This window comes from Balaenoptera physalus (genome assembly GCF_965194825.1).
Source record: "Balaenoptera physalus genome assembly, chromosome: 3".
NCBI classification, from domain to species: Eukaryota; Metazoa; Chordata; class Mammalia; order Artiodactyla; family Balaenopteridae; genus Balaenoptera; species Balaenoptera physalus.
Window position 1 is genome coordinate 119998288 of NC_138890.1, and position 26555 is coordinate 120024842.

At 39.2% G+C, this 26555-nt stretch overlaps 1 protein-coding gene across 5 annotated transcripts; it reads left to right on the top strand.

Moving 5' to 3' along the window:
• The first annotated feature begins 7 nt into the window (after positions 1-7).
• On the top strand, positions 8-21000 carry ANKRA2 (ankyrin repeat family A member 2). 5 transcript variants are annotated; one of them, XM_082457349.1, is made up of 11 exons: positions 9-506; positions 2924-3316; positions 3946-4104; positions 5790-5855; positions 7854-7951; positions 8458-8583; positions 8873-8939; positions 9445-9525; positions 14873-14969; positions 15660-15754; positions 18384-21000. In XM_082457349.1, the coding sequence occupies exons 2-11, from the start codon at positions 3028-3030 to the stop codon at positions 18407-18409; spliced, it is 1104 nt and encodes a 367-aa protein (XP_082313475.1). In that variant the 5' UTR covers positions 9-506; positions 2924-3027; the 3' UTR covers positions 18410-21000. The 5 variants fall into 5 exon arrangements, with proteins under 5 accessions (XP_082313473.1, XP_082313474.1, XP_082313475.1 ...); XM_082457347.1 differs by lacking the exon at positions 15660-15754 and having other exon boundaries at positions 8-506; XM_082457348.1 differs by having other exon boundaries at positions 8-506; positions 15660-18418.
• Positions 21001-26555: the final 5555 nt, after the last annotated feature.

Here is a 26555-nt window from a genome sequence, read left to right on the forward strand (position 1 = left end):
GGAGGAGGCGTGGCCGGAGGGAGAGACCGAGGCCTGGCGCTAGGGAACCAGAGCTGTAGCCGAAGGGACGCTGTCTCTATAGTACTGGGGCAGTAAGGATCGCGCAGCGACGGGAAAATACCTGAAGTCCCTCCCTGCAACAGCTTCACCGGTGCGGCACGTTTTTTGGCCGGAAACCGAAAGAAGAAATCGGAAGTGACGTCGCGGTCAAAACAAGCCGGGGCGTGGGGCCCTGCACTGTATCTGGCCGCAGATGGAAAGGCCCGACTCGCTGTGGGCTGTCGAAGGCGGTCGCCAGGCCTTGCGCTCCCACACGGTCGGCCTCCGGCCCTTATCCCCGGGACCAGCCCGCCGCGGTTGAGCCAGAGTTTCCGCCCTCCCTACCGGAGCCGCGCTGGGATTTTTCGGGCAGAGTTGGCGGGAGGCGACAGAGCGGACTTCCCTCCCTGCAACAGTCTCCCCCTCCAGCGGGTTCCTGTCCTGGGACGCCGGGACACCTGTGGTCTGTGAGGCATCATTCATTTTCATAGCACCTTCCTGTCCTTGTAGGACAACTCCAGGATGAGAAAGAACCGGGGGGCTCCTGTTACTAGCACCCACTGTGGATTAACCCAGTTGCCCGTTTTATTTCGTTAGGGTCTCTCTCCCCTTATCCCTGGGCTCTGACAGATTGAGGTGATCCTAGCTCTCCTTGGCCTTACCTCTTTTTCTCACCGCCTCCTCTTCTCGATCTTTTTTTTCCCCCCCTTCTTCTCTTATACTTCCAAATTATGGCTTAACCAGTGAGTGTTGCTTCTCCTCTCTGGAGTGGTGCCAAGATAAGCGTTCTGTTTCCACTCCCTCCTCCCCCGAGTACATTTGCTCTTCTTCCCTCAAAGACTGGTAATTCCATTTCTAAACCCTGATTTGTAACATGGAAGATGTTTAGAATTGGAAAGAATATTAGAGATACCTATTTCAACCATCTTCATCTTATCTGAATAAAATGAGTCTTAGGAAACGTATATGATTTATCGGTCCAGGGTTGCACAGCTAGTTGGTAGTGATGTTGGGAACGGAAAGCCAGATCTAATCAGCAGATGTTTGTTGAGCATCTTGCAGGGTCATTTCAGGATAGAAAAGAATACGAACCTTTGTTAAGGTTCAGATCAGAAAATATTTATGGAGTACGTGATAGCACCAAGCACTGTTTTGTGTGCAAAAATTAGGAAGAGTGGCTCCCCCCCATCCTAGAGGAGTTTTCAATTTATTAGGAGTTTAAATGGAAATTTTCAAGAGAATGATAAATAGTAAAATAAAGATATATGCGGGTGCTGAGCGAGCTCAGAGGAGTTGCACTTCACCCAACTCTGGGTAGGAGTCTGTGGGAGATGGCTCTTCCCTCAGGAAACACGGTTCATATCTTGTAATATACTTTTAAAGACCTCTGCGTTGCCCCTCCACCTCCATTTGAATCACAACTCATTTTCTGTTTTAGTCTCCTTACCGTTTGCTGAAGTGTGTTGACTTTGTTACTTGTTAACTTTCTTTTTTATTATTATCGTTTATTATTTCTTCAACTCTTTCTCCCTTGGAAGTTTTGGATTAGTTTAGTGCTGCTTTTTCTTTTAACGAACAGGGTGATGGAGTCGTGAGCTCCTCTTTTCTCTTCTCTGTAGTGAACATAATGATTACCTGCCCTGACTACAAAGGATTGTTATAAAGATCAATCTTGGAAGATGTTTTAAAACTGTAAAAGTGATTATCTATAAATGTATGATTTGCCAACCTTTGCTCCACTGTGGTCCTTAATGCACTTTTCTCTTTTAGTCCCAATTAATTACAATTTTAAAACACCCTGCACCCTCAAAGTTTCTGAGGCAGTAAGCCCTAACATGAAAAAATTTACTGGATGCTATTAATTTTCCTCTTATCTCAGTTACTATATGTGTAAGACAATTATATGCCTTGGAGTTCTTCCTTTTTTTAGAAGCAATTTTAGGTACAATAATGAAATTTCTCTTGAAATTATATTAAGGTCCATAGGAAAGTGCCAGTGATTACCTTACTGAAAACTCATTTTAAAACAATAGTAAATGATTCAGTAACAGGTGTGCTTCTAACCTCTGTTTTGAGAGTTCGCATTTATTGAGTTCATGTCTTGACAATCTATATTTGGAAAAAAATCAATAATTCTAATTTCTTAATACTTATTACAAATATTGGGACCAAAAAGCATACTTAGATTATAATGTCCTAGAGATACTAAAGCAAAGGAAGCCAATCCATAATCTGTACACTTTATTTTTCATAAAAACCTGTATTAAGTTGCTAACACTTGATCTGAACAAAAACTGATTAATAAGTATGTCTTCAGTTCATCATAACCAAAACTTTGTAAAGCCTTTCATCATCCAGGAATCATGGATAGTGCAGATGCTGATAGACTTGGGTACAACATGAGTTCTATCTTTTCTTAAATTCAAATTTTAACAGCATGTTAAAAAATGAACCTCAGATTAGAGGTTAAAGTTCTTACATGAAAGCTTATTTTTGTTGTTAGCCTGATTTTTTAAAAATCCATTTGGCAATATTCAGGAATAGGAAAGGGGAGAAAAGGATAAGTAAAATTTGTTGGGACCTAGTGATGGCGGTGAGAATGTTACCGTATTTCATTTGGTCTTTGCCAGGGTCCTGTGAGGTTACTGGTGTATACCCATTTTACAAGTGAGACTGAGGCTTAGAGAGATTGAGGAACTTGTACAGATTCACACAGCTAATAAATGGTGAAGCTTGGATTCAGACCCAGGTTTTTCTACCTCTGGAGATTGTATGCTTTCTATTATGTATAGGTGCTAATAAGAGCACTGTTTGCATCCGTGATTGAAAATGATTATTTTGTATACATTAAGTTGATATAATACTTTTAATTTTTTTCTTTCAGATGTTTTAATACCCAAATTTGAAGAATACACTGTATGCCATTCTTATAAAACCAAGGGGAAATCATGAAGAAATGTTTTAATTATTGAAACTACAGTTGAAATCATGGCTACATCAGCAAATCTGGATATTGGAGCCCAGCTGATAGTAGAAGAGTGCCCCAGCAGTTACAGTCTAACTGGCATGCCAGACATTAAAATAGAACATCAGCTGGACTCAAATGCAGAAGAAGGATCAGCTCAGGGTGTTGCCATGGGGATGAAATTCATACTGCCTAACAGATTTGATATGAATGTCTGTTCTCGGTTTGTGAAGTCCTTAAATGAAGAAGATAGTAAAAATATTCAAGATCAAGTTAACTCTGACCTGGAGGTGGCATCTGTCCTATTTAAAGGTTGAAAGTTATGGTATAAATATCTGCATTTGTTTTGTTTTTGTTTATTTTATTTATTTATTTTTTTTCCCTTTCTGATCATGAGATTTTGAGTTTGCGAAGAGTTTGGAAGTCATCTTTAATTATGATTTTCTAGAATCTCATAGAAACCAAAATGAAATAATTTCATGTTATATAATATCCATAAGTACATGTTGATTTTTACTTCTTCCTTGACCTTTGTTTATTTACAAATTCTCTAATAAAGTTTATTATCGTACCTTTTAAAATTGTAGGAGAAAAAAATTTTGTGCCTTTTGTAAATGAATTAACTCCATGAATATGTGATTGGCATTAGCTTCCAATGCTTTAATACAGTGAAATCTGTCATCATATTGTAGATTTACTTTTATAACAATCTACCGAATAAAAAAAACTAATCTCTGGATAAAATTGCTCAAGATTAATATTGATTTTTTTTTTTTGGAACTTGTACAGATTTTTTATGGCAAAAAATAGTATCACTTGAGAACCAGTTGAAGATATTATACATCTTGTATTTCTTTTTTTAATGTAAACATTGACATAGAACTTTGAAATGCTTTGTTGTTAAAATATTGTTTTAATGTGTTTAAATTAATTTTACTTAGCTGAATGCAGTATCCATACATCTCCTTCTCCGGGAATTCAAGTAAGGCATGTCTACACTCCCTCTACAACAAAGCACTTCTCACCCATAAAACAGTCAACTACTTTAACCAACAAACACAGAGGAAATGAGGTCTCAACCACACCTCTGTTAGCAAATTGTAAGTATTTCCCACTGATGTATTAAAATATTGTTATTACTAATGTAATGGTTTCAAGAGTTTGGCTTTGAAACATTATTTTCATTAAATGCATATTCTATTTTGGAAAGCTTAAGTGATGTCCTGATAGTTTTAGTAATTTAAAACTCACGTATTATTGCATATTCAAATATTTCATGTTTTATGTTTATCTGTTGAGAACAAATACAGATTGAAATATTAATTCTTAAAACCTTCATAATTTTACTATAAAAACTGAGTTATTCTGAACTTTGTGCAAAGCAAGACACTGTGAGTGTTTTTGTGTTCTTGGAGTGCATTTTATAAACTAGATCACTGATCAACAAATGATTTGTAGTAAAAGCTGAGCAATGTCTACTATAATTTCGAATTTGAATATAATAATATGAATATGAAATCACCTCTATAAAAACTTTGAATTTACAATTTTTTTAATGTAGAATTATTCTAGAAGAAATAAAATGAAGGGTTTTCTCTGTAAACTAGAAAATATTCTATATAGTACGGGTTTCTTAATGAGAGGAAACCAGTTAGCAATTTGATGTTAGGAATTATATTTGAGAATATAACATAAATGCATCTGTATTCTAAAGCATGGTGAAATATATGTTTTTACTTTGGAAACACTGTGTCCCTCCTGATTTTGAATTGTATGCTGTAGCAGGTAAGCCAGAAAGAGTTCATGACTCTAACTCCACCTAAGAGCCACTTCTGTTTTATTTATGTAAATTTGCATATGCCTCCCAATTGCTTTCCTTTCTGTATTAAGGCCACCCAGTCATATCATCCTAAATCAAGGATCAAGTGATACTGATTTTTAAGATGAACTGTCATAGAACAGTACCTGTTTGGCTTTGTTTTAAAATAAAGAGATTGTCTTAAAATATTCCAACCATAGAATTTTTTTTTTTTTTGGCCACACCGAGAGTCTTAATGGGATCCTAGTTCCCTGACCAGGGACTGAACCCGGGGCCCCGCAGTCAAAGCGCCGAGTCCTAACCACTGGACCACCAGTGAATTCCCCAACCATAGAATTTTTGAAAAAAACAACTAGGGATCATGTGGTTCACATACCTCATGTTAGACAAAAATCTTTAATCAGGTCTCCATGGTCACACAGCTAATTAGCCACAAATAGGTCTGTACTCAAGAATTTCCTCTCAGCTAGTTTTTAATTTACTATCTTAGTCCTCCTAAAGTTAAGGAATACCCATGGCCTCTTGAAATAATGATATTTGGGACTTAAATGAATACAGTCAATTAAAAAACAAGAGTCTTTTAGACCCAACTTCCTTATATTTCCTTATAAGTTTGGATAAAGAGATACCATTGTTAAAAATTAAGTACCTAAACCATTTCTTTAATTGATAAGATCAGTAACAATTTGCATTGTTAATAATCAAACAATTTGCATATTCACTGATAATAACACTTTGCAGATGTCAGAATTGCCTTAAACATATATGAGTCAATTCTCAGACTCTTAGATATTTAAGGTAATTCTGACATCTGCAAATGTTAGGCTATATTTTAAGTTAGATTTTTTTAAACAATAAAATGATAGTTTGTGTTTTGGAAAGGAAAATTGCTACACAGATATGAACAATGAGATGATGAAAGTATACCTACAGATATACATGAAACTTTTTATGGTATTGTTTCAGCTTTGTCTGTTCACCAGTTGGCTGCTCAGGGAGAGATGCTCTACCTGGCTACTCGTATTGAACAAGGTACCAGCCTATATTTTTAGATGTATTTAAAACAAATTTAATAGGATTTATCAGATTTGTTACTGTTTTCTTTTTATACAAGAAAGTATAAAGACAAAAAAAAAATAGTTGCATAATCTCACCAGGCAGATAACCCAATAGATACTTTAAAAAAAATAGTAATATAAGGTATAGAAGTTAAAGCTTCCCTTGCCACCCTCGCCTTTTCTGCAGAAGCAAACATTATAAGTTTCTTATATTTTCAGAAGACTTTTCTGGAAAATATTTATACTTGGGGCTATATGTGAGAGTATAGTATGTATGTGCTTTTTTTTATTTACACAAGAGGGAAAATATACACACTGCATTGCGCTTTACTTTTTTCACTTAAATTTTGAGATCTTTCCATATAAGCACATAAAGATCTATTTCATTCTTTTTAATAGGTCTGTGATTTTGCATTGTATTGTATATGCATATACTATGTTTTTTATTTTTTAACTAGTTCCTCTGGTGGTAGTTGATTCCAGTTTGTTTCTATTAAATAACAATATTGTTGGCATTCTTTTAAAGTATATCCATAGGGTAAATTCCTACAAGTATATTTGCTGGGTCAAAAGGTATATGAATTTTTATTTTTATATACATTGCCAGATGTTTGCCCTGTCCTCACACCAGAGTTAGAGTTTCTACTTCCCCATACCCTCACTGACACAGAATATTATCAGACTTTAATCTTTGCTAATCTTATGGGTGAAAAAATGGTATTTCATACTGGTTTTGTTTGCCTTTTTAAAATTATGATGTATTTGAATTTCTTTTTGTGTGAACTGCCTGTCTTATATTGATTTATATGAACTCTTACCTAAATTAAAGAAGTTCACTTTTTGTTTATGTTGAATCTAGTTTTTTCCCAGTTTGCCATTTTTCCTTTGACTTTATGATGTTTTCAAACACAGGCTTAACATTTTTAAGAGGTAAATTTATTTTTTTCCTTGTGACTTCTGAGTTTTATATCTTGCTTAGAAAAGATTTCCTATTCCAAGATTATAAATAAATTCACTCATACATTATTCTAGAACTTCTGTGGTTTCTTTTTTACATTTCAATCTTTGACCCATGTGGAATATGTTTTGGTGTAATGAGGTAAAGGTGGAGCTTTACTTTTATTTTCATTTTCCAAAAAGTTAGCCAATTGTCCCAACATTATCAGTTGAATGCAGGGCATATGATTAAAGAGTGGTTTTTTTTAATCATGTCATTCTTTTATAAGAAAGACTTCATATTATATTCCTATTTGTTTATAAACATTTGAAGGTTTTATTCTCAATCTACTAAATAAATTAGGGAAAAAACTGTGGACTTTATACCTGGTAGACTGAATCTAGGGAACAAAATGGGTTTTGAGGTAGAATTGCATAGAAATGTGTTTCAGATTATTCAGTCTTCATTCATATTATATTATGTTAGCAAACCACCGAAAATTTTAAGAAACTCAAAGGCAGCAGTATTGGCTAGAGAGTAAAAATAGCTTTACTAATTTGGGGCTTTTTATAATATGTATTTATGTAATGCTAAGGGCTATTGTATAACCTCATTTTTATTGTGATCCTCCCAGCTAACTACTGAGATAAGCAAGGTAGTATTCTGGATATTAGAGGAATTAATTGACATGCCCAGAATCACCCTGCTAGAAAGTGACAGTCAGGATTCAAACTCTGGTCTCCTGATTCTGAGTCCAGCGTTCTGTGGACTGCCCTGTACCTAGCATTATGTTGTGTCTGGTAGTTTATACTTTAAATAATATGCTATTTGAGCTCAGCTACGTACATTGAGGCACAGTTTAATACATTGAGACTGCAAATTGCAAAAACACACAGCACTTCAGTGAACACAAGTCAGCACAACGTGAATCTCATTGGGTAATATAGTCACCTTTTTAGAATGCCAGTATTTTCATAGCGATATTAATATGTGGTTGTTAAATTAGATCACAAAAATTGCTTTTCTTTTAAATAGAAAATGTTATCAATCACACGGACGAAGAAGGATTTACTCCTCTGATGTGGGCTGCAGCACACGGGCAAATAGCTGTGGTAGAGTTTCTACTTCAGAATGTAAGGAAAATGCCTCAGAAAATGTATATGTACAGTTACTTAAGTTCAGTTAAGTATTTAGTAAAGTTTTTACATCTCCAGCCAGCTAGATGTAATGGTAGAGGATCCAAAAACTGTTTACATGCTCTTCCTATTCTTGTGGAACTTGCATCTGGTTGAGCAGGCAAGTCTAGTTGTCCATGAAGCATGGAGAGAGACGTGAATGCCCAGCCCCCGCTAAGCACAATGGGAACAAAAGTCCTGTCAGCCCTGTAGGAGAAGCTTCTTGGAGAAGATATAATTTGACTCCAAAGTGACAAGATAGTTAGGATTGAGGTATAGGGAGGAAGGCAGGCCTTCAGACAACCTTGATAACAGAACGTCCAGGAGTAGAAGTTTGTGCTCTTTCTTTATTAACCCCAGAACATTACCTGACCGAAGTGTTGAACTGTAATTATATTGACAGAAGTAACAATATTCTTGTTTTCATAAACTGAAAAGTCTTTTATCTCTGTTTCCCACTGCAGGGTGCTGATCCCCAGCTTTTAGGAAAAGGTCGAGAAAGTGCACTGTCATTAGCCTGTAGTAAGGGCTACACGGATATTGTCAAAATGCTGCTGGATTGTGGAGTTGATGTAAATGAATATGACTGGGTGAGTCTGTAATACTGATTTTTAAATTACTGGAACAAACTCTAGGATTTATTTGGTTTGGGGAGACATAATAAGCTTTATTAAACCCTTGGAAGAATAATTAATTACATTAGTTAATTAAACAGCTGGGAGAAAAAGTTAATGTCCTAAACTCAATTATTCTGATTTAAGTATTCTTCACAAAATATTAAAATTACCTTAAACTACTTTTACATGCCCAATTCACAGGAGCATTAAATTATTTGAATCTTGCTCACCTTGAAAAACTAACTCACCTTTCCTTTTGCAGAATGGAGGGACGCCTTTGCTTTACGCTGTACATGGAAATCATGTGAAATGTGTAAAAATGCTCTTAGGTAAGCAGATAAAAGTGGAAATATTTAGAAAACGCCACACGAAGACATTATTTTTTACAAGCTAGCCTCAGGAGAATCCTGAACTGTTATTGAATACGTTATTCACCCCTGGAGCACCTGCTGCCCTAAGGTTCCCGTGTAAGCCGTAGCTCCATCACACAGCACGCCTGCAATCGCAGTATCTGCCCTTGTTGCTGTCCTTTTAGGGATCACTTGTGAATCCTCGGCTCTCTTCTCTGTCCACAGCGTCTTTAAGCCTGAGTGCTGTCTGTAGTGGTGTATTAGTTTCAGTTGCTCTAGAGGATGCCTCTGTGTTTGAAGCGTCTTCCCTCTGACCCACCAGAGTGAATTCTATGCGCTCTATGTACTCTGTACTTTGTCAGACCATCCTGAAAATCTTCCAAATTTGCTGAAAATCTGTCCCGCTATTTGCACATGAGCCAGTGATAGACAAACATATCCATATTTTCATTTTATTTATGTGGATTTTTCTGTTTTGGTACAGAAAATGGAGCCGACCCAACAATTGAAACCGACTCTGGATACAATTCTATGGATCTAGCTGTAGCCTTGGGCTATAGAAGTGGTAAGTGGTTTAGAACTCTCAGGTTTCATTTTAGTAAAGTCCTATAATAATACAAACCAGTGGTCCAAACTGTTCTCATCACTTGCAGTTATAGAACATGCATGTTATCCTAACTCCTGACATATACTTTCAGCTGTGGGCAAAATCAATAGATTCCTACAAAGTCTAGAAATGAGTTTGTTCCTATTACTTTTCACCAACCCAAATAATTAGTTGCTAGAGGATACGTGTACACCTATTTACAAAATGTGTTTAACATTTCATAGCAAACTATTTATGAAACGCTTTATAGTTGCCCTTTCTCTGTTCCTTAGAACAACCTTGTATTCTGGACTCTCCTTCAGTTTCAAAATTTAGAAACCAAGAACAGAAAACCCAGTAACTTGGACAATTACTAAAGTCAGTGACAGACTAAGTTTGAAGTATTGCATTGTAATCTTATTGCCCTCAGACTATGATTATATCCTAATTAGAAATTATTTTAGGAAAAAGTTGGTGATGTTAAGTTGAATTTGATAGTTTTTAAAATTTTGTAATCAACATGCTGTTGTCTTGATCACCTGTGTGTTCTAGTTCAACAGGTTATTGAGTCACATTTACTGAAACTGCTTCAGAACATCAAGGAGTAGACATAGTCATCAGAAAGTGTTGTCTGCCCTTCCATTTACTTTTGGCCCTTGTAAATGATAGTTTTGTTTACTTATAAATTTTTACCTCAGTTGCAATATTTACTGATTTTTAGTAAGTTTTAATAAATATTCCTCTGAGTAATTCACTGGTTTATAATAAAATTAACGTTGATGCTTTTTTATAAATGTGTTTTACTGCATATTTAAAATTATAAATGAGTGTTTTGTGGCATGTAAATTTTTATGGTACAGATAGTTATCTGTGTTTGTATCAAGTGCTGTAATTTAACATTTTCGGAAATTATTCTGCCCTATTCATCTTCACTCTTGTATTAACTCATTGACTTTATATAGAGTTTGCTATAAATCCATAGGAAAAAAGTTTGTTATTATTAAATTTAAAAATGCACAGTGTGGTTGTTTACAAAATGATATTATAAGTGAATAAAGTACTTTTCTTCTGTTAGTTTGCATGCAGGTTGTTCTTTTTACATTGCATAAGATTATTAAGGTATCTCTTTGGGATTTTTAGTTTAACCCTTCTGTCCTGCCAGGATCCTCCATTAGATCAAACAATATAATTAAAATAAATTGAATGTTAATTAGTCAACAAAGACTTATTGATTGTCATTTCTAGAAGTATATTGAGAATATTTTTCCCTTGTGAGTAAGTTTTCAGTAGGAAAAGCCCTCTGTGACAGAGAACTCATTTCTTCAATAAAAGTCAGATGCTCTTTAATTCCACTAAAGGAGCACTATAAACTCGTGCTACACCAACATCTGGAAGAGAGAGCCACGAGCTAGAAGTTGACATGACCACTGAGCGTGGGACTTGGGTTATTAAATCACTTCATCTGGAAAACAGGTGTGATATCAGTTATGACAGTTGGGTTGTAAGCCACATAAACTTGATCTACCTAATTTAAGCAAAAAGGAATTAATGGAAAGACACAGAATGGAAGGAAAAGCTGAAGAAGCAGGCAATACCAAAGGGATGAAACTTGGCCAGGGATCTCAATCAGGAAGTCATGGCCAGTCATTTTGGATGCCGCTTTGGTAATGCTTAGATCCCCTTGTTTATCATTCTGCTCGGGATTAAATTTTCCAGGAGGCAGAAATCTGTTTGTTTAGCATGGAATAGAAATGCACCACTGTATGGAGTTGAGTGGAGAAGGGGATGACTGGTTAACAACCCACCGTTGCCCCCAGGCCACCTGGAAAGCAGGAGACCTAAAGGAAAACCACGGGAAGAAGAAAACGATAGATGTTCAAAGGCAAGCTAAATCATACGTGAAAATAGTACTAATGCTTCCCCCCTTGTCAGGCATATGCTTTGAACCGATTTTACCTAAAACCATTCACCCTTCCATTTGGTTCCTTTTCTTATTGATGGCACATTATCCATGAAGTGTTTGTTACTTCCTGTTCATATTATAAAGTAACAAAATCCAATGATCCCTTTGGGCACATCACTCAGTATTGTTTGCAAGTGCTCTCCGCAACTGAACGGCAACCAAACAACCTATGCTGGGATTGACTCTAAAATAACCACTCCTAATCGGACTCAGGTCGACAACCAACAGATCTCAGAGAATATCTTGAACAAAATTCCCCTTTCCTATTCTATCAATCAATCACCTTTTAGCCTCGGGGTCCCTGATAACAAACCCCAGAAAAATCCCTTAAGAAACAGACAAAGTTAATTAAAACAACAGGAATTATACTAATGGGCCAGTTCTGAAATTCCTGTTTTAAAAATCAAGTACCTTGGACTTCCCTAGTGGCGCAGTAGTTAAAGAATCCACCTGCCAATGCAGGGGACACGGGTTTCAGCCCTGGTCTGGGGAGATCCCACATGCCGTGGAGCAGCTAAGCCCGTGCGCCACTACTACTAAGCCTGCGCTCTAGAGCCCGCGAGCCACGACTACTGAAGCCCGCGCACCTAGAGCCCGTGCTCCGCAACGAGAAGCCACTGCAATGAGAAGCCCTCGCACCACAACAGAAGAGTAGCCCCTACTCGCCACAACTAGAGAAAGCCCATGCGCAGCAACGAAGACCCAACGCAGCCAAAAATAAATTATTTTTTAAAAAATCAAATACCTTTTAGGTAGTGTTTATTGACTGCACAAAAACTTATTTAGAGCTTATGTACCAGACACTGTGCTTGATGTGAGGATAAAATACTGAGCAAAACCAGACACAGTCCTGCTGTCAAGGCACTCACTGCCTAGTACAGTACTAGGGCTCATTACCGCCACAGAGTGAAATACACTAACGATAATTTTCAAAAAGTTTAAAAACATTATTCTATGTAAATATAAATTGAACACCTGTCAAAGATTTTATTCAACTAATTAATTGGTAAGGAAACCAGTTAGATGTTAAAACTAATTCCAAGAGTATATATTTTAGGCAATGTTAGTATAAGCTTGCTGAGTTAGACACAAATCTGATGAACATCCAACACGGCCATAAACCGTAACCTTTGAGGCTATCTTTTCCACTGGACAGAAATTACTGGCATCTCTATAGTATAGAAATCTACAAACTAACATGTGACTTCACTAAGTCCGGTACTTTTAGTCAATAGTAAGCAGTGAGTTGAACTAAGTAGTTTTCCCCAGACTAGTGGTTCTCAAATTTTAGTGTGTATCAGAACGATCTGAGGGCTTGTTGAAAATACAGATTGCTGAGTCCCACCCACAGAGTTTCTGATTCAGTCAGTCTGGATTGGGACTCAAGAATTTTAATTTCTAACAAGTTTCCAGGTGATGCTGGAAATGGACTAACCTTATGTGAACTTGAATTCTTAAAATGTTTCCTAGCTAATGATTTCTGTAAGAAAAATATTTTTCTTAATACTCTAGCACAGAAAATACCGGAGGAGGTTCAGTTTCTTTATCGTCTGGGATTTGAGGGAATATTTGATTCATGTAAGTGACTATCTTTATAAACCAATCTAGTTTTTTAATACCCTCCAGTGTTAGGAAGATATTTCTCTTACACAACGAGAGGTAAAGGTCTTTCTTAATTATAGACATGCAGACACACAAACAGAGGGAGAGCTTCTAGCTTTGTCTATTAGCTACAAATCAGAAGTGAACCAGAAACAAAAACTTAGAGTTATTTTTCTTCCAGTGAGCATGTAGTTCTTAATTGATTTAAGGTTGCAAATAGACGAATGGATTTTTTTTAAAAGAGCAAAAACAAAAAAGAAAGAAGACTACTAAGTGGATTCTCTGTCATCTTCCACCCAACAGAGAACAGGTCTTCATTATACACCCATCAGAGATCACCAAATAGACCATAAAAGCAAATCCCCAATCATTGCTGACACCAATTCAGACTAACTTATTGAAGGTGTACAAGCCAGACATAAAAACAAATACGTAATATCAGTAGAAAAAGAAAAAAAGAACTAGAGAGTCAGAAAATTTTAAGTTCTGTTGCCACCCAGGATTCACTTCAGAAGCCAAGAAAAGATGTGCAGGCAAATAGATTTAATTTGTCTCCGTTGGGTTAATCCTCTCAAACATCTCAGTGGATGACCTTCAAAACTGATCAAATATAATTTTCAAAAGGTTACATGACTCATGCGAATAAAATGAACACATGACAAAGATTTAATTCAATTTATTAACCGATGATGTAACCGAAAGTGGAGTCCAGCTGCTCACTGCTCAAAAACCAATAAAGAGGCAAGGTTGGTGGAAAGGAAAGTATGCTTTATTTTGGATGTCGGCCTCGGGGTGGGGGGTGGGGGGTGCAGACTCCTGTCCAAAGGCCGAATCCCACCACCTACCACCAGGGGGCAAGAGCTTTTATAGACGGAGGGAGGGAGGGGGCTACATGCAGAAACAGCCCCGACAGCTCTGACAGGCATCTTGAAATTGGTCATCGGTGGTCTGACCAGTGTCATCTTAAGTACAATTAATCTTCAGTTCCGGGGTCGGTTTGTTCCCATTTCCTTGAGGCCAATTCTTGGAATCATGGCAGCTTATGTCATGGCTACAGTTTGGTCATCATGTAGTTGACTTCTTCCACCTGATGGGGGTTTCAGTCTCTATAAGACAGCTCACAGGATATGGCTCAGAATATTATCTATAGCCCTTGAGGAAGAAGTAAAGTCCTTGACTATGCTTAATGACTAAACTATTATTATTGGTCTCTTTTTTTTAACATCTTTATTGGAGTATAATTGCTTCACAATGGTGTGTTAGTTTCTGCTTTATAACAAAGTGAATCAGCTATACATATTATTGGTCTCCTTTGACTGTTTTCCTTTGTTTCTGCATTTTCTCACTTCTCTGATTAAACTTATTCTTTGGCTAAAGTTTTTTCACAGACAAAAGGCAGGCTGAGGACACGGGGCGGCGGGGGCGGGGCCGGGGAGGCGGGGGGTGGGGGTGGGGGGAAGGACCATAAGGACCATAGGGTTCTGTTCCGTTTCAATGAGGAAACCAGTAAGATATGAAAACTGGCTCTAAGAGCATTTGAGAAGCTGAGCATTTTTAGCAATGTTAAGATAAGATTGCTGGGTTATATACAAATCTGACTGTTGTCCAACAGGGACAGAAATTGTCATTTGGGGGATTTTTTCCACAAGACAGAAATTATTTGCTTCTCTACCAGACAGAAATATCCAAATTAACATGTAACTTCACTAAGTCTGGGACCTTGAATAAATAGTAAATGGTGAATCAAATTACATTTTCTAGGTAATCCTTGGGTGGACTTCATCTCACATGACACTGAAAAAGGATGTGTGGCCATGACCCTTTTTAGTACTTCAGTGAAAGCCAGCCTGGGAGTAAGGTAATCACCTTTGTAATGGCTCTTCTGTCATCAGCTGAGAGGTAAACTAATATAAGCCTCCTAGTGTTGGTGACAACGCCTCTCTCACATCCTCCTCCTGACTAGACCATATAATTCACTTTTCACTTTCACTTTCACTTTTTCCATGGTGAAAGAAGCTGTGAACCAGAGAGCTCAATGAAAAAGGTTAATCATTTTAATATTCTTGAACTTTCAAAAAATATTGCCAATAGCTTGAAAAAAATGTTTTTATGGAGGATGTAATGGAGGATGTTAATCACTAAACTATAAAGATTTTTAAGGTTTATAACTTTGAATTTTCTCTAAAATCCAGTTAGCCTACTGAGTTTTAGAAAACACTATGATTTCATTACCATTTCCTGTCTCTTTATCCATACCTAAAGTTAAAACTTTAAATTCTTTTGTTAGAACAAACTGGTTGTATATTAATACACTATATATTTACGTTTCATGCAAGTTGTATCATTGAATATTTATATTTCCAGTAGGTGGCATTGAATGCACTTCTATCTGTTAGGTGATTTCCTATGTGATAGATAAAATGTTTACAAATCTGATAGTTGTAAAGAGAATAAAAATAGAATGAAAGGCAGGACAAACTCTGGCTATTATAAAATCCTTAAAGTAAGTGTCCTTTCTCTTTAATATTCAGATTTTTTTCTGTGACAGTCCTTTTCAGATTTACATACCTTACAAGAGCTTCAAAAGTTCACCACCTTACTCCTTTGTAGTGGATACTCTTGATAAAACTCGGGATGGCAAGAGTAAGTTTTCACATTTTTTTGTTGCTTAGAAATTTTTACAATACATATAGATTGGTTTTAAAATAATAAAGATATGAAAAAGGACTGTAACATGATTGAAACTTTTTTAGGTATGTGTTTAGACAGGAGATGCAACCATTTAAGAAAAGGGGTACAGCCCACAGATATTTGTGTAAATGTTTTTTGATTAAAGTAAACTTCAAAGGTTTATGGTTTGCTGTGTAGATTTTCCTCTTCAGACAGTAAAGCCTTTTCTGAGCTGTGTAATAGGAGCTGGTGCACAAAAACGCGATCCACCTGCATTATTATCATGTCAGTGACGGGAAGCATGAAATTATTATTGGTGATTTTATGCTCTGTGGGACTGAAACTACGATTGGATACATAATTATTACACTGAGAACAGACCCTCCCAAACTCACTGCCTGCTGAATTTTCCTCTCTGTGAAATGGAGTACAGGCCACTATGATACATTTGCCCCACGTTTTATTTTTTATTCATAAATTCAGTGAAATTGTTCATTCAGATTCACTCATGTTAGTTTATGAACCTGGGTAGTATCTTAAACTTGTAGATGTTTCTGTTATTTTCCTTCTTCATATTCCCTGAGAATAGTTGGATATATTACATATCCCAGAATCACTTTGTGGAAAGTATGTTGAATACCTTCTTGGTGCTTAATTGATTTTATGTTCACCATCTCTCCTCCAAAAGGTTAAATGTTTGAAACAAGAAATTTCCTCTAACAGTTATTCAATCCTTCGACACACATTTATTGAGCCCATACTCTGTGCTGATTTGGACTGGGCCCCGGGGATGCAGTGGAGACCCACACAGACCCAGTGCCCTGCCCTGCCCTGCCCTGCAGATCTTACATAGTGAATCTGCATACCGAGTGAGTGTGGCTCTGCTAAAAATCATCTCTCCTCATCCCATACATCCTGAGGACAAGTTAAAAATGTCATGTACTCAGATGAATGGATAAAGAAGATGTGGTACATATAGACAATGGGATACTACTCAGCCACAGAAAATAATGAAATAATGTCATTTGCAGCAACATGGATGCAACTAGAGATTATCATACTTAGTGAAGTAAGTCAAAAAGATAAAGACAAACACCATATGATATCACTTATATGTGGAATCTAAAATATGACACAAATGAACCTATCTATGAAACAGAAACAGAATCATGGCCATAGAGAACAGACTTGTGTTTGCCAAGGGGGAGAGGGTTGGGGGAGGGGTAGAGTGGGAGTTTGGAATTAGCAGATGCAAACTATTATATATAGAATGGATAAACAACAAGGTCCTAATATACAGCACAGGGAACTATATTCAATATCGTATGATAAACCATAATGGAAAAGAATATAAAGAATGTATACATATGTATAACTGAATCACTTTGCTGTACAGCAGAAATTAACACAACATTCTGAATCAACTATGCTTCAATTTAAAAAAATGTCATGTACTAACTGAAGTATGTTCAAGGCTCAAATATGTCTATTACTGGGTTTCCCATATGCCACTTGTTCTGCTGTGTCGAAACATCAGTGCTCCTGTTGACACAACAGAAACTCCTATGTCCTGAGGGGAACCAGAGGGCCCAGCAATTTAGAGTGATGGAAGAAAGGTCCATTCCAAGGGCAGCTGGTTCTCAATTGCCACGGTGGAATTATCTGGAGAGGTTTAGAAAACACTGAGGCTTGGGCTTCCCTGGTGGCACAGTGGTTAAGAATCCGCCTGCCAATGCAGGGGACACAAGTTTGATCCCTGGCCCGGGAAGATCCGACATGCCTCAGAGCAACTAAGCCCATGCGCCACAACTACTGAGCCTGTGCTCTAGAGCCAGCGAGCCACAGCTACTGAGCCCGCGTGCCTAGAGCCCGTGCTCCTCAGCAAGAGAAGCCACTGCAATGAGAAGCTCGTGCACCGCAATGAAGAGTAGCCCCGCTCGCCACAACTAGAGAAAAGCCTAGCTGCAGCAACGAAGACCCAATGCAGCCAAAAATAAAATTAATTAACTAATTAATTAAAAAAAAGAAAAAAAGAAAACACTGAGGCCTGCCCTCTGCCCCCCACCCCAGAGAGTCTGATTTATCAATCTAGGATGCTGTATGAGGACATATAATAGTTTTCCAGGTGATTCTAATGTACAGTCAAGGCTGAGAACCCCTGCTCTAGGGGCTATTAGCTCCTGGCTGGTGGAACCAGCATATTCCAAACCACATCCTAACATTTGCCTCTCACATTGCCATCTTGTCTACAAAGAACCTTATGAAAGAACCTAGTTTATCCTTTCTCTTTGGCCTGTTGGTACCTGCTCTGATTTTTTTGGTAAAGATAAACATGTACCCTTTTAAGCCTATATGACAAAATAAAGAATTTTGAAACCCTAATCTTACCTTTTGTAATTCACCTTGTTGTTCAGCAAGTTGTTAGCTTGACTCAACATCCTTTATTAACCTGCATTTCTTAAAGACAGAGCCCACATTTGATGCCGTGTGACTATTTACTTATCTTGCTTACCTTTTGGATAAAAAGGAGTCCTGAACATCCAGGACAGCAATTTTCACCCACAAATACCAAAGAGCTTATCTTGTTATTCCTTTGTTCTAGGATTTCCTTGGAGACACGGGCGTTGACTGAAGCACTGGCCTCCAGAACCCATGCCAGCTCACAGGGGTCACAAGGCCAGGTAACGCCTCCTCCATCACGCATGCCTGTTATGAAAACCTTTTCCTCTTAGTTGGCTGTCCTGGTGTTTGCCCCTCTTCCAAGGAGACTGTCAACAAGAATTAAGTCAATTGCATGTACCCCTGTCTCAGTGAGCCCCTTCCTCAAAGGCCCTCTCAGCTGAGTCAGGAACAGCGTGTCAGTATTTAAGGAAGAGCCCATCCACCTAACCAAGCCAGAGTTTGGCCTGTTCAGAAGATAAACCACTCTCTCTGCGCCATTCCAGATTCTTCTTTTAAAGATAATGTCTCCTTGCCTATGTTGATGAGATGTTATAGGGCCCTCCCGAAGAGAGCATTGTGTACTTGGTCAGCTTTCACGTAGCCTCCTACTTGGGGAGAAATCAAACGTATCAACCACTATTGTCTTACGAGAAAGAGCCTAGCACAAATGTCAAGCTTTGTGCTGGCTGCTGGGGTCACGGTCACTGTGCCTCAATGCAATACAGATTAACTAACCACAAAGCACTGTGAGATAATAGATAACAAAAGCCATTGTCAAGCAGGAATGAACTGGAGGAAGAAAATTATTTCTGTGGCTTTAGGAAGTAAATGTCAAATCCCTAATACTTAGGCACTTTAAAACATTGATCTTTATTACTTTTCTGAATATAAAAGTAATGTATACTTCTTGTATCTGTTGTTAGGATGCTTTTAGCTATCAAATAAGACCCACCTAAGATGGCTTAAATAAATAAGTGAATGTATTTGTTCACATGAAGAGTTAGGTACACTTCAAGGTTGGTTCATAGATAGCAGCTTAACAATGTCAAGTAAGACCCGGATTCCTTCAGGCTCTGCACTCTGCTGGCCACAATTCAGCTTCATCCTAAGTCTGGTTGCCCTGGGGGTCATAGTGTGACTTCCAATAGCAGGGGCCATATGCTTCCTCGTTTCTGTCCAGTCCACTGAGAGAAAGAGGTGTCCCATACCCCCTTCCAATACAGTGAGGAAGAACTTCCCCAGAAGCTTCCAGAAAATCTCTCTTCTAGTTTTATTTCCTGCAATTGGGTCACATGCTCACTTCTGAACCAGTCATGGAGATTGAGATTACCCTAGTACCCACCAGTCATGCCCATTCAACTGAGAGTCAGCATCTTGTGTAGCACCTGGGCTGAGTGGGGAGAAGCATTGGCCTTGCATTAAGAAGGAGAAAGAGGAGCAAATACAATACATATGAAATTCACTTTGGAGAGCCCTGACCAGTCACCTTAAGTAGATAAGCAAAAGAATAATACAGAACTGAAAAGCTAACATAGAAGATAAAATGGAATGATAAAAAAAAATATTTGATTGATTCAAAAGAGGGCAGGAAATGAGAAATATGGGAACAAAGAATAGATGGTAGACTTAAATTCAACATTAAATGTACGAGGACTAGACATTCCAAGAGGCTGGACTAAGGAAACCAAGCAAGAATCACCTATTACTATTTTAAAGAAACATACTTTAAGTATAAAGATGCAGATAGATTGAAAGTAAAAAGATAGGAAAAGACACCATCAAACATCAACCAGGGCTTCCCTGGTGGCACAGTGGTTGAGAATCTGCCTGCCAATGCAGGGAACACGGGTTCGAGCCCTGGTCTGGGAAGATCCCACATGCCACAGAGCAACTAAGCCCGCGAGCCACAACTACTGAGCCTGCATGCCTAGAGCCCGTGCTCCACAACAAGAGAGGCCACTGCAATGAGAAGCCGGTGCACCGCAACAAAGAGTAGTCCCCGCTCACCGCAACTAGAGGAAGCCCGCACGCAGCAACGAAGACCCAACGCAGCCAAAAATAAATAAATAAATAAATAAATAAATAAATAAATAAATAAATAAATAATAAATAAAATGGCTCTGCAAAACAAGAATCATTCGGTCATGTCCCAGGAGCCATTCAGTGATACCTTCTCTGTGTTTCAGCCAATGGCTTCAAGGCACCTAAAGTAGCAGTAGGTGTTTCCCAGACTCTGGCTCCTAGGAAACTTTACCTGGAGGATGGTTGCAGGTATATTCTGAGTAACCAAGCTGGTTGGGGTTAAATCCCACTTAGTCCCTCGGGGTTCCCAGGGACTAAAGATTATGCACAAGAATGGCTCAGATACATCCACTGCCAGTCACTTGCAGTAACCAACTTTCCATAAACGTCAATACGCGGGCTTCCCTGATGGCTCAGGGGTTAAGAATCCGCCTGCCAGTGCAGGGGACACGGGTTCAAGCCCTGGTCCAGGAAGATCCCACATGCCGCAGAGCAACTAAGCCCGTGCGCCACAACTACTGAGCCTGCGCTCTGCAGCCCACGAGCCACAACTACTGAGCCTGCGCTCCACAACTACTGAAGCCCACTGCGCCTAGAGCCCGTGCTCCGCAACAAGAGAAGCCACCGCAGTGAGAAGCCCGTGCACCGCAAAGAAGAGTAGCCCCCGCTCACAACAACTAGAGGAAGCCTGTACACAGCATGAAGACCAAACACAGCCAAAAATAAAATAAATAAAATATAAATTTTTTTAAAAAGTCAATATGCTTATATTGACATATGAATATGACACACATATAATAGTTTCATTATAAAGGCATATTTTAATAAAGTTAACTATATACATAAACACACATAGTCTCAATTAAAATAAATATATAGGTTAAGTTTTTTGCCCTAAAAGTTATAAGCAGACTAAATTATTTACAAAATAATAAAAAACCAGCCATAATTTTCATCCTGCTGAAGACGACTTTCCATGATCATGACCTAAGCAGATTTTTCACAGGCCACAGGACTCGGAGGTCAGATTTTCTGCATCTCCAGGTGCCAGGGGCACACACACTTATAATCCTCTGTCAGAGACTTAGTCAGGACCTGGGAAGGATTATTCCAAATCAGGGCCATCAAGAGGAGAAGGAGAGGGGAATCCCCAAGTGACAAAGCCACAGAAGAGTTCAGGAAAGCCTCTGTCTTCACCTGCTTTGAGGAGGGCTGGCTCTGCTCCCCACACTGTCCCTAAGTCACAAGCTTCCCTACCGCCTCAAGGGCTCATTTTGGAAACTATCTTTGGCTGCCTAAAGAGAGGGGTTCATGCTCCAGCTCAGGAAGTCCCCACATACCTGCCACATAAACGTACACCTGGGAGAAAGTTGAAGCTGCTCTTGGGTGGGCTTCCCAGCAACCTGTGCACCAAACTCATGTCCCCCCACTGAGTAGGACTTGAATGCCATTGCCAATGGCTTAATGGCCATCCCATAAGATAATAATTTGTCATCGTTTTTAAACCTTAAAATTGGCCAAATTCTTTACAGCACACAGACTTAGATCCAATACTTTGATTTTGTTCCAAATTATTTTAAAAGTCAAAAAAATTTTAAATTGAAAAGTTTTGTTTCGACTACCTCGGGCACTTGCCAAAACACTCTCCAAGTATTTTTTTCAGCGATTCTCGTTATACATTTGCAGAAAGCTTTTAATAGTTACCAAAATGCATCTGCCCATTGCTTCATTGGATTCACTCAGGAGTCCCTAGGAGCTGGAAGGATTGGTGAGTGTATCCATTTGACAATCAAGGAAACCGACACCCAAAGAGGCATGAGACTTGCACAGCTAGCAAATAGTAAAGAAGCCAGACCTCCCAAGATTGTGCTCTGTACATGCTCACAATAGAAATACACAGAGGACTGTCCCTTGGCATTTTCCAGGCTGAAACACTGAGGCACAAAAAAACCCCCAAGAAACCCACTACCTATCTTATGAGGTCTGTTATTAACTTTTTTATTTAAAAGAGAAGAAGTTGACTGTGAATAATTTTCTATCTATATTTTCCAAAAGCAAAGAGAGAGAGAGAAAATAAAGGAAGATGATCAGGACTAATGATGTACTGATGTAGGAGCCTTTTCTCTCATCAGGTGAAAGGCAGGCAACAAGCACAGGTTCTGTGAGGCTGCACTGCCGGCTGTCACCTCCTCTGTGCAATAGTGACATTTCATCAACATTGTGTATTAAGGCTGGGATTTAGTAAATCAAACTGTATTTTTTTAAAAACCAGAGTCATTATTTAAGGAGCTAATATGAACATTTTATGTAAAATGAAGAATTAGTCCTTAATATATTTATGCAAATATACCCTATTCAACGATTCTAAAGTGCACTCTATTTTTTTCTCATTTTAACCTCTAAAATCAGCACGCCATCTGTGAAAGTAGGATGCAGTCAATGTGTCATACAATAACTGTCCACCAGGTGGCAGTCATGATGTAGTAATAGGAAATTTTCCATTGACGCATTCCAATAGGATGGAGAAATCCTCAATCTCAAAAGCACCTTAGATTTGATGAAATACGTAATGGCTTCTTTGGAGCAAGATACAACTACAACAAGTGTTTATTTTAAATAATACTAGGACCTAGGTTATATTCTAATCCTAGTTTTAGAATTCACCAACAGAGTGAACCCATGAAACCCTAAGCACTCCAACTTCCACCCCAATAAAGGCAGAACCCTGGGTTCTGTCGACCCACACCACAACCTCTCTGTGTGACCTCAGGTGTGCTATGCACCCTCTAGGACTTTTGAGTAATAAACCTTGTCTTTTCAAAGTTCTCTGATACAACCAGTTGTTGTTGAGGTACAATTTGCAACTATAATAGGAAACGCAAGGGCAGGTCCAGCCACGACATTGGTTGGGGAATATCTGTGGGGGGCCTCACCACAAGTAGTACCTGCTGGGGTGAGTGCCCCCAGGCATTCCTCCCTGATGGCATCACTCTCCACAGGCTGAGACCAGACACAAAACAACTGTGTTCTCTTAAACAGCTCACACCACTATTTCATGACCTTTTATAGTTGGTGGCTTCCATAGAAAATTTCAAGTACATATTTTGCACTAGGCAGATAATTATTTCCTTCTTCTCCACTCCAGCCTTCTGTCAATCTGTCCTCACTATACATTTCATAAGCACACCAGTCAGTATGATTAAAATGTCCCTAAAAAGGCAGCCAATCTTCAAAGAAGCCAATAAGACATGACCCATTTCAGGAAAAGAAAGAAAAAAAAGTTGGTTCAGAAACAACTAAAATGTCAACATGGTTTGAAAGAAACCAATCAGTAATACAGACATAAAGATGCTACGCTTGTGATTAGCTTGATTAACAAAATAATAAAGCCTGTTAGAAAAATATTAATAAAACATTCTGGTGATGAAAGCTTATCTCTGATGAGTTGGAGAAACAAAGAAAAATAACCCCGAGCCATTTCCCAATTTAGAAAGATTTTGTTTATCCTTTTTTGCTGGAGTTGGAGCCAACCATTCTGATGGTTTGGATTAGCTCTTAATATTTCTAGCCATTTGAGTATTCACATCAACGGTGCATTTCTGGGAACAGGCTATATCACCACAGAGAGCAGGCTGTGGAATGAAGCTTCTCCACACCTAGGTCACAAGCCTCCTCTCTCCTTTCACCACTTTGACCAGTGGCCTTTAGTCGAAAATGGGCAAGGGAAAAAAAAAAAAAAAAGAGAAAATGGGCAAGGAGAAGTCAGTGACCCCAGGACATCAATGCACCCAGGCGGTCCGCGCAGTGCCCATTGGTCCTCCTCCATCCCCAGGGTTTCCAAGAGCTCAGCTGCCCACTAAGTATCCAGGCTTGCAGCCAACTAACCCTCCCTGTTAGGCATCTTAGTCACTTGTTTTTTTAACTACATTATCGAAGTTGAGGCAGTGAAACCATGACAGAGGGAGAGGAGAAGTTAGTATAAGTAAGAGGCTCGTACAATTCTTGAGACTTGCGAGAGATGAGTTCTTTTATCAGGAAACCTATTTTAGGCTTGAATAGAATTGATGTGTTCATTTATTCATTCACTTTACAAATCCATTCTCTCTCCAAACGGCTATATATAAGATTCATGCCATGGTGGAAATAATTAGAGTTTTAGAATCAAAGGGACCTGGATTCAACTCCTGACTTAACATTTTTTCTGAGCCTGTTTCCTAACCTGTAAAGTTAAAATAATCATACCATCTTTGAGGGTTTTTCTAAGGATTTCAAATAATGTATATAACATTACTGGCACATAGTAAATAATAAATCAGAGCTATAGTTATTACTATTTTATTATTATTAACATTGCTTCTGCTAAGAAATACAAACCCCCAGTTCAATCCCCCATATTTACCTGAGGATGATTCTTCCTCTCAGTCAACTTCTTCAGCCTGACACAGAGAAATTCAGATTCCCACCAGCTTTTTGTTAACTCAGCTCAACCGTGGCAGTTCTCAGCCTCTAACAAAGACTTCTTCCCTGACCAAACCTTGATCAGGCTCCTCCTGTTACTGAGCAAGGGCTCATTGCCTGACGCACATAGAAGCCAATACCATGGCACCGGCTTTTGAGAAAAGAAAAAGCTTTATTGTGAGGTCAACTGACAAGGAGGCTGAAAGCCTAACTCAAATCCGCCTCTCTGATCCAGGGTTCGGGAGAAATTGAAGGGGTTAGGGGAATTTCAAACTTGGAAGCTGATTGGCTAGTCTCAAATCAGTCCTCATAAGCTACTGGTGCTGCTGGAAGCCAGATTTTCTCTACTGAAGGACTTCTCACGTCACATAAAGGGCTCTGGTGGAAACATTTCTATTCTTTGGTCCTGGGGTCATCCTGGAGACCTGGCTTCCTGTCTTGCACAGGTGCCATGCTGTGTCTAAAATAACTCGTCTGATTAGTCAATCAACCTATTTCAGGAGGCAAAGCCAGTTTAAGCTGGTCAATATTTTACATGCTGTTTCACTGTCAGCCCTCTTCTTAACTTGACCTTGGCCTGCTTCCTTTGACCTTGGCCTGCTGCCCTTGACCTTGGCCTGCTGGACCCAGTCTTGGCACAATTCTTCCTAAGCCAATTTATTGAGAATCCCCCACCCTTGATAGGTAATCACCGTGGCCTGCTTTAGCAAGAATCCCGTTCATCAAGAATCCCCCTACGCTTGATGTCTGGTCAAGTTCCTCCCGGTGACTTCTGTCCACTGGCCCCCCTCACTCTGCTTGTTGGCCATAAATCTCCAGTTCGCCTTTGCTGTATCTGGAGTTGAGTTTAGTCTTCCCCTCTTGCAATGGTCTCAAAAGAAGTCTTCCTACCATTCTAACAAGTGTTAGAATAATTTTTCTTTCACACCCCTCATTGCTGCATGTCATTTCTGACTAGATGGTGTCACTGCCCATTAAGACAGAAAATGGCACTTGGCCTCCTCTAGAGTCAGGACGTGTCACCAGGGGGCCCAGCTGATTCCTCTGACATGGGGCCACCACTCATCCACATGCCATCGTGGACACTCATCCGCTGAAACAGAACCACAGAGCTGGTTCCACTCAGAGCCCTGGAGGAAGTGAGATGGCTCCACTCCAGGCTCAGGCCTCCCCAGTGTGTCGAACCCCAGACCCCCGGAGAACCACACTGTTGCTCTCCACAATTGCCTTTGCCTCCCCTTGAAGTCCTGCCCTTTCCCTCTCTCAGTTAATTTCTCATTAAAATTCACGCATCCTGTTTCCCCAGTCCCTCAGAGCCTTACTGAGTGACTTACTGACAATACTATTAGGAGTGAACCGCTGATACTGATTCCAGGTTCTTCCTCTCAGAGTCACGCTTGCAGTGTATCCAGGGCCTTTGATGACTCAGAATTTAAGAGCTGGCAGAGGCCTCAGTGCTCAGCAAGTCCTGTGTTTTCCTGATGATAGCATTGAGCTGAGGCCCTTGTTAAATACAAGTTACCAGGCATCTGCCCCTGGATATTCCAAATCTGGGTTGGGGCCCAGGAATGTGGGTTTTTAAGAAACACTCCAAGGAGTTCTCATCTTCAGGGAAGACTGGGAGACACTGAAATTCTACCATAACCCTGATTATTTTACGGAAGGGGAAGCTGAGGCCTGTATAGGGGTAAAGGCTCACCCAAGGCTGCCTGCTCCTCCTTGGCAGATCCAAGTCCAGGGTCAGGTTGCTGACTCCGGGTGCAATGACTGTGCCCTTCAGTCTGTAGCCTTGGCTCAGGGAAGCAGGAGGCTCAGGCTGGGAGTCTGGGCACCATGTTGGCCAGTGGGTGAG

Coding starts and splice junctions, on each gene's coding strand:
- ANKRA2 (XM_082457347.1), top strand. CDS start 3,028: ATGGCTACATCAGCAAATCTGGATATTGGAGCCCAGCTGATAGTAGAA. Junction 7,952..8,457: donor TAGAGTTTCTACTTCAGAAT/GTAAGGAAAATG, acceptor TTCCCACTGCAG/GGTGCTGATCCCCAGCTTTT. Junction 14,970..18,383: donor AAAGCCAGCCTGGGAGTAAG/GTAATCACCTTT, acceptor CCTTTGTTCTAG/GATTTCCTTGGAGACACGGG.